Raw genomic sequence first — 16,000 nt, 5'->3', positions numbered from 1 at the left:
ATGACTGGTTTAGATGTGAGAGCCAAGTGGGAAGTTTATAATCCCACTGTGATAACTAGAGTCAAGTTTCTGCTTCCAGTCATAGAAACTGTTCTTATTATATGTATCAAGGAACACCTTTGAAAGCTGCCCACCTATTTCATTTCAACTGATCAACAGTATCATAAAGACTGCATAATGGTACTGTAGTCCTCTAAACTCAAATTAATGTCTCTAATCTATTTCTAAGTAAAAGGAAACAGCTCCTTAGAAATTCTTAATTCCATGATTACAGCAGAAAACATGCACTATTAACATGTGCTATTATAATTGTTACTATTATTTTTATTCCTATGTGATTAACATCAATTCATTGCTGTCCTATTGTACCTGCTGCCCATGATCGCTACCCTGGCGATCACACTATATACCTTACTTTGAAAATAGAACTGCTTTCATTTGTGTAGAATAGCTTGATTCTCAATGACATGAGAACAATTACTCATTTCCTGTATTGCAAAATGCACATTCAGCTGGGTCTGAATAACACAAACAATATTATAATACTATTGACAAACATGATAAAGGAAAATAGTTTAAAACTGTTTTTGAAAGATTGTTTTCATTTTGTTTTTAAATCTCTATGCTATTTTGACTTATGACAGACTTATTTAATTTACTTTAATTTTTATAAATTGCATTTAAATTTTTAAAAATATTTTATTTATTTATTCTTAATGGACATAGAGAGAGAGAGAGAGAGAGAGAGAGAGAGAGAGGCAGAAACATAGGCAGAGAGAGAAGCAAGCTCCATGCCAGGAGCCTGACGTGGGACTCGATCCCTATACTCCAGGATGGCGCCCTGAACCAAAGGCAGGTGCCAAACCGCTGAGCCACCCAGGGATCCCCGCATTTTAAAATTTAATTGTTTTACAATTATGTTTATTTACATAGGTTCAACAACACATCTGAAATAAAGATTAACAATGAAATCTCTTGAAAGAATCTGCAATCTTTAGAGAAAAGATTCTATCCCTGACCATGACACCTCACTGTTACCATTCTATATGTAAATATAATTATTTTTCATTTCTCAATGGCTTATTCTTCCATGTTTTAAAATTTTCTTATTAAGGTATCCATATAGTGAAATTCTTTTTAGTGTAAAATTTTCAAATTTTGACAAGCACATACAGTTGCATAATCACAACAGTCAAAATATAGCATCCCCTCCTAAGTCCCTTTCATGCTCCTTATAGTCAAACCCACAACCAACTCAGCCTCTGGCAACCACTAATTGGTTTTATGTCTTTATAGTTTAATATTTTTTTCAGAATGTCATAGAAATGGAATCTTGTAGTATGTAGACTATTAGAGCAGGGTTCTTTCACTTATCAGAATGAATATGGTGTTGATTGTTGTTGTATATATCAGTAGTACATTTCTTTTTTATTGTTATGTGACATTCCGTTATAGAGATGTACACTTATTTATTTATTTAAATTCAATTAGCCAACATATAGAACATCATTATGTTCAGATGTAGAGCTCAACAATTCATCAGTTGCATACAACACCCAGTGCTCATCACATCATTTGCCTTCCTTAAGATCACCCAGTTACCCCATTCCCGCCACCCATACCCCTCCAGCAACCCTCAGTTTGTTTCCTATAGTTAAGAGTCTCCCATGGCTTGTCTTCCTCTCTGATGACTTCCCATTCAGTTTTACCTCCCTTCCTCTATGATCCTCTGCACTGTTTCCTATATTCTACATATGAGTGAAACCATACATTAATTGTCTATCTGATTGACTTATTTCCCTCAGCATAATATCCTCCAGTTCCATCCATGTCAATGTAAATGGTAAGTATCCATCCTTTCTTGTGGTTAAGTAATATTCTAATACATATATATATATAATATAATATATAAAATATTTTTCTTTTTTGGGTATTAAGCATATATTCTTTACAAGTATTATAAAGCAAATTTGTCTTTAAAATATCATAATTTTATTATTTATCTAGTAATTAAACTATTAAATCTTTAATATGATATCATCCATATTATATTTAAACATCATCTATTTTTATTTTTTATTTCTTTTTTTAAGATTTTATTTATTTTTTCATGAGAGACAGAGAGAGAAAGAGGCAGAGACATAGGTAGAGGAAGAAGTATGCTATACTTCTTCCTGGAATCCTGGAATTCCAGGACCACGCCCTGAGCCAAAGGCAGACACTCAACCACTGAGCCACCCAGGTGTCTCATCATCACCTATTTTTAATAAAGGAGTAGAAAGTGCTGTAACTATAGCATGTTATTTCCTTAAGAGAAATAAGTAGAAAGAATAAATCCTGAATAGAGCATCTAAAATTGTTGGATAATTCATGACATCACCTTATTTTAATTGCACATTAGACATTATATGACACTCATTTTAACCTAAATCATGATGAACATTTTCACACATGAAAAGGAGATGTAGTAGCAAAATCTCATTTTATACATCGGTAATTTGAGAAGTGTCATCTGATTAGACTTGCAGAGTGAACAACAATAAAGGCCCAAGTTTCCAGCTTCTATATAACATCCATAATTCTCCTCATATTAACATTTTAACTTCATCAGAATCCCAGCATTCTTGTCACCTGTGTATGACACTTTCCTTTTAAATTAGAATAAGTGTGTGGCACTTTCCTTTAAAATTATAATAAAAACATTGTTAGATGTGCAGGAGAAGGGGATAGATGCTTTTCAGATCAACATGCAAATTCCCTGCCAAAGAAGATTAAGTCTTCACATTTGTGAATTCCTTTCATCAGGCTCTTACAGGCTCATCTTACAAGGGTATATGACTGGAACTTCTTTGGGGATGTTTGACCACATGGAGATTTGGATTATCCTCCAAGTGTATAATCAATAGTAGCATAGATAAGCTGAGAAGTCACAAAAGTAATTTTGGAATTCACCCTCAGTCGTCCAACCATTCACTAAAAACAAATACACAAACATTTATGTAGGATTCACCATAGACTAAACTCAGTTCTAGACATATAAAGAGTCAGAAACAGTGCTAGTAGGTCTTTATTCATGTAGAGTTGATCATTCATTGTCACCTGATTTATCAAAACTCATTTCTTTCCACAGACATAAGGTACATAAGATACATATATAGATACAGGACTAGTTACCCTGCAAAGTTGTGTTAGGGAAACAACACATAAGGAAAGCAAATTTGAAGGAAATTTCATTGCTGCTTTATGCAATCTGATAATAATGGGCCTCATTCTCTCTCTACAAGAAAATAAACAAGTTACTGGTGTTTGATGAAATCTATATATTGGTCAATCTTTTTAAATCTAGAGATATATATTTTTTCATATTAAATTACACCCCCAGCCTGATTCTTCACAAAATAGGCAATGGGGCCATACGTATTATCGAAGGCATAATGATGATTCATTGTTTTTGTTTTTATAAAACAAAAAAAAATTTCCTATAATTTATAACAAATTAGGAGTATAAGCAACTCAATTTTAAGAAGCAGCAATGTGTTATCTTTTACATGGTATCAAAGTTTTTGACAAAGCTAATCAACCAAAAAATAAAACAACTAATAGCCACCTGTCCCTCCAACAAACCTAGCAAATTAAAGAGTTTCATTAAAACCAGTGTCAAATTAGGATGTTTGGCCCAGAAACAAATCAACTTGTTTTCAAAGAAGAGAGGTAATAACCAAGTTTGGGAATGGTCTCTACTAATTCTCTCTCTCTGAAAAGTCAAATGGTTTCTTTCCTTATAAAATGTGCAACTGGATAGATGTGTGAGAAGTTTTCAGAAATGTATGGCTAACTTCCTAAACATATCTTGAACCAAAAATATTTAAATACTACAGTAGTTTTTGAAAAATAAGAATATTGATTAAAGTATTTGTTAAGGATATGCAACATTATTTTTTAATTGAATTTATACTAATTTTTAGTGATATTTTTCTCTTTTTCTTCATTTCCTCTATTCTACTTCCATACTAATTGAATTTCTTCTCTGAAAGCTCAGGAATAGAAACCAGTAAATCAAGAAATGTCTTTATATCCCACACTGAATATGCTTTGACATTGGATACCTGTTAATAAGTGGCAATGATAGTCACTTAGACAGGCAGCTCTTGAATGCCTCTGCCATGGGGCATTGCTAGGAAAAGTATGAGAAAGGTGCCCTCTCTGTCCAGTTCCCCATGCTTGGCTCTCTCTTATATAGGCTATGAAGTATGAATTAACTTAGAGGATGTAGGGGGAGGACGGTAAACTCTGTGGGCAGAGTGATTGACTGATAAAGGAGGAATTCTGACACCACTTATGGAAGAAATTGAAGAAGTGTCAACATCCAGTAACATGGTCTGGTAATAGTCACAATAGGCTAAAACCTTTTCTATTCAAATGGAGGGCAGGGATTCAGTCATTCGAGGAATGCCATCCGTTTATTAAATAATACTGTTGCCTTGATATACGGGCATTTTAAGTTTTTTAAAAATAGAATATTTAGAGAATTTTTTCACAAGTTTCACATTCCTGAGACTTTAATATTATGCTTTTATTTTTAGCTACTTTTCTTGGAACCATTTTGCTGATTTTGCTGCAACTTTTAACTGAAATTTAATTTAGAAACTCACTTGTTGACTTTTATCAAATTAACCAGACTATCTATCTTGGTTTGGTTTGGTGGTTTTTTGTTCTTTTTTATTTGCTCTCATTATTAGAGTGGGAACATCTTCTTGTGGTTTTCTATGTCCTGAATAGAAACATAAGTCTTCCTACAGTTGACTGCGGGTACCTGTACTTTGTGTAATTCCTAGGGTCCCAGAGGGCTTTCCTCAATGTCAGTGTTCTACTAGTAGCTCTCGGAGTCCCTGCAAGCCTGTGCTTTAGGTGAGGCTTTATTCCACACACTAACCCTGTCTCCAGAAGCAGCCTGCTGTCGCTGGTTACCAAGTACTAGGCTTATATGGGGTGGAAGGATTCTTAATTCTCCTCATTCACCTAATGTTTAATATCTTCATCTTAAGGTAATAGTATTTATTATTTACATATTTTTTTCTCATTGGAAAAGGATCGCACATGTCTATGAGTAAGATTAAATGAACAGAAAGGTTTATAGAATTCATACATCTATCTATACAATTAAAAAAGAGAAAAATTAATAAATAAATAACTTTTATAAAACCTAAGTATAGAAGAGACACAAGAATAGCCAATGAGAGGTCAAAATATAATTCAGAGATACATATCAAAAACCTAAAAATCTATGAAATAGAAAATTGTCAATTTTTAAACATCATTCGTTTATGAGGTTAATTTTAAGCATTTTTGAAAAAATATTTTCCTACCAAAAACACCTTTTATACTCAATTCAGTTAAAAATTAATTTGGAAATAAACTCAGATATAAAAATTCAACAAGAAGGATTGCTTATTGATACCCATCCTTTAATGTGAGTGAGATTCATTTATTGTGGTAGGTAGCTCCAATTCCATCATGAAAATGGGACCGTTGGCAGAGGTAGGTTAGAAATAAGAACAAATAAGAAGGGCAGTTCTGATGTGCATTAATCTATGGGTCAGAGCATCATTTTGTCTGAGGAGGTACCATGTGCTTTCTGAGGCTAAAGAGCAGAATGTGGATATTTGGAGTTAGGAGTATAGGAGAGGGAGCTGTAGGCAGCAGAACAAGCACAAAGTATGGAACACAGAAAATAACTAGGATATGATCCATTAACTGAATACTGACATTGGAGCTGATAAGCTGATATACCATGACATATTTCTTACAAATAGTTAATGCATGTCTGTCTGTAAAATTTAAAAAGAAAACCATTTAAGTTGTGGTCTTCTCAAGTTGAAAAATGTATGAGACAGAGAGAAGTGACTTAAAGAGATCTCAACATATTTTAAAATACTGAAAACCAGAATTTGGGGTAAAAGTCAAATCAAATGAATTATTTAGCAAAGCAAAGTGCTCTATGGCTACAAGTCTAGACAGTACGAAAATATCTTAATAAAACTTGTTAAATTCTGTCAACAAATCAATATTTTCCCAGTTTTATTTGATTTAAAAAAATAAAAATAACTGTTTTTCTCCAACTGAATGTAGCTTTAGATCAAAAGTCCTCAGAAGGTGAGGTTCAAATTTGTTAAAATACCTTGGGATATGGTGTTCATGATTCTTCATTTAGCTTAAGTCTTGAGACTAGCTTTTCTTGCTATTTGATTATAATACTTATATGGGTCTCAAAAAGACATGATTTCCAATTTTGAGAAAATCTATTATTTAAAAATGTTTACAGTGATAGGAAGTTGCAGAAAAAGGCCTGTCTTCCTTCAGACAAACGCTATTCTGTTGATTTGTTAGGATTTAAACAAATGCTATTCTATTGATTTGTTAGAACAAAGCAAGTGCCTGATATCTACTTGGTTCTCAGTCATTTCTTACGAAGGAAGAGAGATTCAGCTACCTAAACACAAAGATAATGACTTAGAACACACTTGCTGTTTAGTAGTCGATAAGAATTCCCTTTCATACTTTTCTTCCAGCTAAAAATGCATATAATGGAATTATAACATTTTCCTAACAAAATTAGATGCATATTTGTTTTTAAAATCTTTAAGAAACAACTCCCATCTTTCTTCTCTGCAAGAGATCAAATAAATCATAAAGCACGACTTAAAAACAGTTTTAACCAAAGTGTACACGCACAATCAATATTTTTAATGTTCTCTTAACTTTTATGTAAAGTGCCAGAGTAAACATCTGGTTGCTTTGTAAGGGATCTACACGTCTCCCTCCCACTTCATCCTTCCCCTTTCCTAACTCCAAACATACACAAAAAATTTTTAAATTTCTTGAGGGCCACAGCTGGATACAGAATTATATTGAATATTAAAATGATGAACCACATCTTTCCTTTTCATGATGGGTGCTTATGCTGAGTGGTAAATATTTTGGCATGATTAAGTGTGTCATAAATGGATTCACTTTGCAATGTGTTGACCAGTTTAACTTTTTCACCCCAGCTAGATTCATCAAAGTTTTGTTTAATATCTGAATGTTCTTCATTGTATTTTCTGATGTTAAAGCAGCAACATATGGTGCTTTGCAACAAAAGATAATTAGAATTTTGCCTTGCCTGCCTTTAATGTTCTAGTGTGTAAAAAAAAAAAAAAAAAAAACCAGAAAACAAACAAAACCCCCCAAAAAACTGTTAAAGGAATTTACAAATAATAGGGTGTAATGAGAATAAGAAAAATCATTAAATAAATAATCAATTTAACACCATCATTTGTACATTTCTAGTCAATGAGAATAAATATAAATGTCCTGAGTATTATTTATAGCAAGTTAAAAATAAATCCAGATCTCCTTTACATCAAGAAAGAAAGAAGAAGGAAGGAAGGAAGAAAGGAAGGGAGGGAGGGAGGGAGGAAGGAAGGAAGGAAGGAAGGAAGGAAGGAAGGAAGGAAGGAAGGAAGGAAGGAAGGAAGGAAGGAAAGAAGGAAGGAAGGAAGAAAAGAAAGAAAAGACCCTTCCATCCTAAAGTGATTGGAAGCCATTTGATTATGTCATTATCTCTGTCCTTTGCAAAGACTTTTTTTTAAGGCAATATGTTAATGAAATCAGGACACTCGAAAATTCTTGCTAAGACACCTAGAGTTTTATTAATAATTTCAGTCCTTGGACATTTCTGTGCTTCCTATTTCTCCTTGTTATTTTGGCAATCTATGTTGTCAAAATGATAATTTCATCATGAATTGTAACCTCCGATGAGAAGTATAGTGCTTAGCAAATAGTAGAAATTAATAAATAACTGATAAATCAATTAACAAAAGAATTATATTTTTTCACAAAGTTTCTTGTATTAATGTAACTGAATAATCAGGCTTGAGAGGAGACTGAGTCTTAAGTCTAGGAAAAACCATGCTGTACCTTAGTCCTTCTTTCCCCTCAGTGTTGATTTTTCTAGGATGCTTTCTCTTTTGTTATTTCTAATCTTTGTGGTCATTCTTGAGTAATTTTTACACAAAGTCTGTCTTTTGTGTCTTTTCCTGTTTTTCTGCTCTTTTTTATTGCTATGGAAGTGTCTGATTCTGTTCATCACCAAACTTTTTGGATTTTGCTTTAAGAAACCACGATTATGAAATTATGCCTCTGTTCTAGATTTTTATTCGATAGTACTTGATTTTGATTTTGCATTTCCGTTCTTATGCCATGTCTACATTGCCATACCAACAAAACAATCTCTATCAGCCACATTTGAAATCTCCCTCATGATGGAAGAGATAATTATATAGTCATCATATTAGTTTCATATCTAGTTTTATATATTTTTTAAGATTTTATTTGTTCATGAGAGAGAGAGAGAGAGAGGCAGAGACATAGGCAGAGGGAGAAGCAGGCTCCATGCAGGAAGCCTAATGTGGGACTCAGGGATCACACCCTGAGCCAAAGGCCAAATCTCAACCGCTGAGCCACCCAGACATCCCTAGTTTTTTATTTAATTTGAAAGTAGAGGAGAAAGTATTAGGTCCCATTTCCCAACCCTACTCCCCATTTTGTAATTTCTGCTATACAACATCAGGAGCTTACCAGAACAGCGTAATTTTTATTTATTCATTCCTCATAAATATTGTGTTAGTGACAAGATGGGGAGTTATTTTTATTTTTGAGGGGATGTACCACGAAGCTACTTAGGCCAGAAATTTGTGAATCCTTTCCTACGTAGGTCCCTCAAAGGCACAGGAAGGACCTCTAGCAATCTACTCACATGATCCTGTATTTTTGCCAAACCTAAATCAATTAAGTCCATGGCCTTTTGCTATGCAGTAGCTCTGTAGTCAATTTTCTCTGTGTGCAGAGACATTAGAACAGTTGGGAACATTCTAAAGGTTAGCAATAGACAAGATAAAATTATTTGGGGAGTACTGATGTATATCATGGTTTGTAGTCACTTTTGTATTTACTTAAGGTTATTGTTGTCATCCTCTGTATACAAATAACTTAGTAATATCCTTTCTCACCACTATACTGATTTACATGAAGTCATGAAATGAAGGTTTAGATCAAGTGATCTTACTACAAAATTAACTTGTCAAGTATCATTTGCCAAAGGAAGTATGTGGATAATAGAAGAAGTAAAAAATTTGAAACATATAGAGGCACAAGCCAGTGTGTGGAAAATTCTTCATGTATTTATATATATATAGTGATTGGGAGAATTTTATATACATATATTTATATTTATTTATATTTATGTAGTTACAAGCAAAGAAAAAATTGTTTTTCGTTTAAACCTGGTTAAAAGAGGTTTATCCAAGTCAAATAAATAATTAGTAATGTAAAGTTATCAATTCATTATTTTTCCATCTTTTTAAGAGAAATCACACAAAACAGAATTTTCCAAATTTTCTATGAATATAACCCACGACTTTGTAGTAGTAATAATAAATACTGAAAAATTCTCTGGGTTTGATTATATAGTCTAACATTCAACATAAAAATTAATCAAGTTTGCTAGAAGAAAGAATAGATTAATAACAAAATTTACCATATGAAGAGGCAATCAAAAAGTATGAGCCAAAACATGTAGGAATAAAGTATTATAAGAGGTATGTCTGTTAATCCATTTAAAGATGTCATGTTTCCAAAATTTTTAATACTTGTGATAATTATCATATTTAAAAAATAATTTGATTTATTTTACAATCTGTTCGAACAGATATCCTTTGCATACTTAACTTTATGTTCATAATTTTTATTCATTTTCTTAAAGAAGCCTCCCAAATTGGCTGAATAAAATCTGGATATATCCTAGCTAGGGATTGTTTATGATGTCTTCTTATTCCTCCAGCACTATCATTTTGAACAATCTAATAGAAAAACATTCCATAATTGTAAATAATGATAACATAAGAAACAAAATAATGGATGCTACTTACATTACGTACAGTCAATAAATGTATATATTTACAGAAGAGGGACTTACATTAACATACTTATGACCGAGAACGAGGAGCCAATGTTCTATTGATGGGAGTCATTTGGATATGTGGATAATTAGCAGTAGAATGTTAATGAAATTAATAGTGTAAGTCAGTTTTAAAGTTACTTCTTATTTGCATCTTCAGGATCAAAACAAGTATTCCCAGGTCCTAATCTACCACTATGTATATAGTACTGAGGCTAGATCATTAAGGATAAATTAATAAATTCCCTTGTCAACATTTTGGGATTGTCTGTGCATACTCCCTTCCCCCATCTCCATCGTTTTACTCCCATCCTCATAAGAGAACCACCAACTCACCATATATAACCTCAGAGTCAGGTCACAGTTGAGTGGTTTAAGGGTGAGTATATGACTCAAAAATGGCCAGGCTTACTGTCTCATCAATTTATAACTGAAGCTGAGAAATTGCAGAGTAATCTTGACTAAACTCTGAATTTCAGAAGTATTGGTAAAATAAATAGCAGGAAAGTAAGAGATAGAGAAAAATAACAAAAAGGGAGAATGCCAAGATGACAAATGAAAGACTTGCTGGGTTCTCTTACTCTTTTCTTATATTTTGGTCCGAATCTTTGTTGAGGTGTAGTCATTATGTTGTCATAGATTCCATGAAGTACATCTTTATTAATAAGTACCTTTCATGATAATCGCACTTTCATTGACATATCCATGGTCCTTAAACCTGGTAGCACACTAGAATCACCTGGAGAATGTCTGGCCCTATCTGAGACAAATTAATGAAGATTCTCAACTAATTTTCAGCTTATTATGTATCCTTATTTGTTTCTATCCCAAGAGTGACTTAAAAAAAGAGACAATGAACTTCCACTTCCAAAATATCCCTAGGTGGTAAGGTAAATAGAAGTCAGAATAATTCCCATCACTAAACCAAGATTAACAAATGAATTTGAAAAAAAAACAAAAAACAAAAAACAAAAAAATGAATTTGACTTATATTAGAGAATACATACATATATATTATATATATACATATATATATATATACTGACATTTAGAGATGTGATTTAAAAACTATTAAAACACATAATGACATTGGCAAATGACAATTTTAAATGATGACTATTGAATTTTAAAATATTGGTGGTTAGGTTTTGAAATTTTGAGTGCTTCTTACTAAAAACTATCACAAAATAGAACACTACTGTGATGAGGTGACTTGAAGTATAGTTTGAGGGACTTGACAAGCATGGAGAATTTGTAGACAGTATGGTATTCTAAATGAGTTTAAGCACATTTATGCCAACATATTTCAGGGAAGCTTATTCACACAGAGGATACTTTCTGCTTCAATAAATACAGTTCCCTAGTGCAAAAGCTCCCAATTCTGTTTGAATTCTCTGTGATACTCTAGCACGTGTACTAGTTCAGGGTGTGTGTGTGTGTGTGTGTGTTTTCTTTCTTTCATTCTGTCCTTTTTTGACAAATACCACATAAATGGAGTGCACAAATCCCAATTACTTTGAACTTGCTAAAAACTGTCCATGGTGTTAAGAAAACAAAACAATACAAGACAGAAACCTCCCTATTCCCTAATCATCCAAATGAAGAGATTTGAATATCTCCTGTGTATTATTCAAGCTTTCCCATTCTTCAAGTTTTAACTGACTTTATTGTGTTTCTGGGAGGCAGAAGTAAAAGGAAAGAAAGAAGAAAAATAATGTACTACAAATATATGAGAATCCATGCTTAATTTTTTTCTTTTTTACTTTATTTTTGTAAAGGCATGAACATTGGGCTCCATTTTATTTTTAACCCTTTAAAGCAAATTCTTGTTTCAAGTTGTGTGTTTTTTTTGTTTTGTTTTGTTTTGTTTTTTGTTTTTTTTTTTTCGGTTTCCACAAATTATGTGCACATCTTTTTCGGTCACAAAAGGGCATTAGGCAAAAAAACTCAATATATGATCATAGACTAGACTTTGTTAACATACAGGATTCTTGCTTGTTCCCAGTGCGTAAGACTTGATTTAACTAGATGTAATGCACCTGAGGACAGCACTCAATTTAGCACAAGTCACCTAGCAGAATAGTGATCACCTAACAAACTATTACTAACCATGTGCTTGTTTAGTATTAGTGAAAGAATGTGATCTAGGAAAGTCATTTTGTAAATCCCAGCTCCTTCATCTGTAAAGTGGAATAAAAATAGTATGCAATTCAAAGGACAGCTATGAGTATTGAATGAAAGTATACCTCTAAAATCAGTGAACTCAGTGCCTAATACATAGTAGTTTCTCCCTTTCTTTATCTCTCTTCCTTATAAATATAGATAGAGCATATAAATAAAGATAGAGCATCCTTTATAAATTATAAAAAACATTTCTATATATTTTTAAATCTCTGATATATCAATGTGTCTGTGGTGGATTGCACCTTAGCATTATGACATAGCTATGTTGGTATTATTGGGTTTTTCCATTGTTATCATGTAAAATATTGGTGAATCTTACCAGAAATAGTGCCTCGCATTCAATTAAATGAATATATTTTTTGATCTTGTAGATGGAGACTCAAATGTCTTATAATTATGTGTATTTTTACACACTATAAGTAGAAATAGTATTTATCTATTTGCATCACTACCGATAGAACTTTTTATCTTTAGCTATTTTTAAAACTTTATATATTGTAGAAGATGAATCCAACCCAGGAATTTCAATTGCTATGTTCCAAATGAACTGTAGTGTTGATAAGCAATATTTGTTAAATTAATAATTAGAGTCAATAGAAATATAAAGTTATTTGCATTTTAATATTCATTTTATTGCATTTGTTATGTATAAAACACCAAGATACCTATTAAGAAACATGTGCTGAGGTGACAAGAACATGTGCTGGAAGATAGAAAGTCACATTCCTAGCTCTGCTTGTAACCAAAGTCACTTGCATAAATCATTAACTTTTCTGAGCAGTCATTCCTCTATTTGTAAAATTAGCATCTTAAACTGGTGATTGCTGATATTTGTATGAGTCCATTTTGTACAAAATGGTTGATTATCTCCCATGGCCATCCTAAGTCAGACTATTCTACTGGATAAAATAGCACAACGTTCTTTAGTCTTTGTTGATGTGGAGACTTGGTCAAAAAACTCAAATAATAAACAGTTTGTGTATAGTAGTAAAAAGGACATAATGCTGGAAGTTTTAAAATTCTTTTAAACTACTGTACTCAGAGGAGTCCGTAGTCATAATATTAGGTACTACAATTATTCAAGTACTTAGTGGAGCTTCCATGACTTCTCATACTGTGGAAATACAAGTTGCCCTCTGAAATTAGAAGTAGGGCAAGGCAATTTGTATTCATTTCTGTTTAATCAAGAAGGGTTCAGTAGAGGAGGCTCTATTTCACAAACCTTGTTATGAAAGAAGAAAGAATGTTAGTTTAATGCTCACTTCCATTAAGTGTTCAGTAAACCATACTGTCTAGTTCACAGACAAGTGAAGCTAAATTTGCCCTAGTGACAGCAAGAGCAATGATATAGTATTAAGAGAGGTGACATTAAACAAGTCTGCCACTAACTTACTGTGTGACATTGGGCAAGTCAGGTCTCCTCTGGAGATAATAGTGATCTGCATTTCTTTCTAATTTATCTTCTGGCTCCCAAGGAACATATTGTAGATACATATTGGACAATTTGATAATTGAGATTTACTTTACACATGGTCCAGTGAGAATGAAAAATGATTACTAAAACTAATAGGACAGGGAAATGAGAAGACCCAGGTCAACTGTGGTCGTAACTTATCAAGAAAGGCTTTTAGAAATAGATAATATTTGAAGTGATGAAACCAAACTGATGATAAAAAAAACTCTTCTCTGTAAACATTTGTAGACAACAAGATCAGATATATAGTTCCGATTCCTAGTATTTTGGCAAAGAGCAAATTTTTCACTTTTTTTTGCCACATAAGATTGTCCATGAGAAATAATGGACATCGCCTCAATTTAATTTCTTGATTTAGCTGAGGCACCAAACTTAACTTAGTTGAAAGACCAGTTTCAAGTCTTTTCCCTTCATTGCTCTCATCTACCATTTATTCTTCCTAAGAGTTGGCAATATAAAAGAGAACATGTCTGTAAGAAGATTAAGTTGACAGAAGCCAATCATATAGAAAGGAAGCAATTGCAAAACCAATATTATAGTAGGGATTAATAATGTTTGTTAATGAACTCTTTACTATTTGACTTTTAATAGGAATGTATATTGTTATTCATAACATTTAAATAGAAATTCAGGTTAATATAACTAAAATTTTAGAGAGAGTGATAGTGTTAGCAAAAATCACATTTTAGATTTCTACTTTACGGTTTATTGGCTCTATGATTCTGGGACATTACTTGGTTCAAATATCTGAAATAAGGATAATAATACTTTTTTTTCCATAGAGTTGTTGTAAAAATTAAATAATGTTGTATGTATAAGCCCTATGAAGTACCATATAAGTACTGTGTGCTGATACATAATCACTAAGAATTCAAACTTTAAAATAATTATCAACTCATAATGTGAATCTAAATTATCTATAGATTTCACATCTTTACATTTACATATTAATAAAAATTAACTTTTTTGTTAATATTAAAATGGTTATACACTTCCCAATATATTTCACATCATGTCATATATGGAACATCAAATGTATATGACATACTGGGATAAGATAGAAAGTGTTTGTGTATATCTCTTTAGGACATGACATGGTGAAAAAAATCCTATGCAATATAGTCATGGTAAGAAAAAATAAAATTATTAGTGAAATGTGTGCCAAGCTGAAAAATAATCTAACCTTGCCTTCATGAAATGGCCACATGCATTTCTTAAGATTTTCAAACAGTTGAGCATGTGGAACACAAACTCTCTGAAGCTCCATAGGCTCCTTATCCAAGGAGTTGGTGCATGCTCCTGTAGACTATGGATGGGATATCCAAGGTAGAGCACCTCATTGACCATGCTCAGGGCATGGTGGCATGCAGACAGCTGTTGTTCATTGCACTCAAGGACAGTGGAGTCTGAAGGCATGCCAATGAGTCTGTTCCACTTGGGCAGTCCTTTAAGGAATCCAAATGAAGCTACTTAAGCAGAGACAAGTAGCTGGCTGTTTTGGCTACTCCAAAGTATAAGGGTTTGATATTTCAGGTAGCACTCCCATAATCTCTTCATGGCATATCAATTGGGAGTTCCTGAAAAAGACATTATATATCAAAGTATCTCTCACAGGGCCTAGCACTTCTACAGTTTTTGAGTGTAATATTACACTAATAGAACCACATATATATGAGTCTTTGAAAAGTTGTAGATACGAACTTGGTCATTTGCTTAGTGAACAATTATAACCTTCATTCTCTTGAGCATTCATTTCCTAACTTGTTACAGCCATCAATGCTCAACAAACATGTTTCCAAAGTTCATATAGGGTACTTATAAGATATATCATGAATTATGCACAAATGCTTTAAAGAATGCATAAACTCGAGGGGAGGAGGGGCAAGATGGCAGAAGAGTAGGGTCCCCAAATCACCTGTCTCCACCAAATTACCTAGAAAACCTTCAAATCATCCTGAAAATCTATGAATTCGGCCTGAGATTTAAAGAGAGACCAGCTGGAACGCTACAGTGAGAAGAGTTCGTGCTTCTATCAAGGTAGGAAGACGGGGAAAAATAAAGAAAGAAATAAAAGGCCTCCAAGGGGGAGGGGCCCCACGAGGAGCCGGGCTGAGGCCAGGGCGAGTGACCCCAGGACAGGAGAGCCCCGTCCCGGAGAAGCAGGAGCTGCACCGACCTTCCCGGGCGGAAAGAGGCCCGCAGGGAGGTGGAGCAGGACCCAGGAGGGCGGGGATGCCCTCGGGCTCCCGGGGACACTAACAGACACCTGCGCCCCGGGAGAGTGCGCCGAGCTCCCTAGGGGCTGCAGCGCGCACGGGGGACCCGGAGCAGCTCGGAGGGGCTCG

The 16,000-nt window shown here is 33.5% G+C and overlaps 1 protein-coding gene across 25 annotated transcripts in view; it reads left to right on the top strand.

Moving 5' to 3' along the window:
• Window positions 1-16,000, top strand: part of LOC125753068 (protein SREK1IP1-like) — a 187,002-nt gene that overhangs the window by 120,387 nt on the left and 50,615 nt on the right. For 10 of the 25 annotated variants that reach the window (XR_007403998.1, XR_007404005.1, XR_007403991.1 and 7 more), the window contains 2 exons: window positions 1,806-1,843; window positions 15,593-15,692. The exons of 5 other annotated variants lie outside the window; for them this stretch is intronic. Coding sequence is in view for 1 of the 20 variants with exons in the window: in XM_049097402.1 (XP_048953359.1) it covers window positions 1,806-1,810 (5 nt within the window). In the remaining 19 variants the exon portion in view is untranslated. The remainder of the gene's footprint in view (window positions 1-1,805; window positions 1,844-15,592; window positions 15,693-16,000) is intronic. 10 more of the 25 variants (XR_007403995.1, XR_007403999.1, XR_007403996.1 and 7 more) reach the window with 1 other exon arrangement.

The sequence above is a fragment of the Canis lupus genome, chromosome 19, assembly GCF_003254725.2.
Source record: "Canis lupus dingo isolate Sandy chromosome 19, ASM325472v2, whole genome shotgun sequence".
Classification (NCBI taxonomy): Eukaryota; Metazoa; Chordata; class Mammalia; order Carnivora; family Canidae; genus Canis; species Canis lupus.
This window is presented reverse-complemented; position numbering and strand designations above follow the sequence as displayed.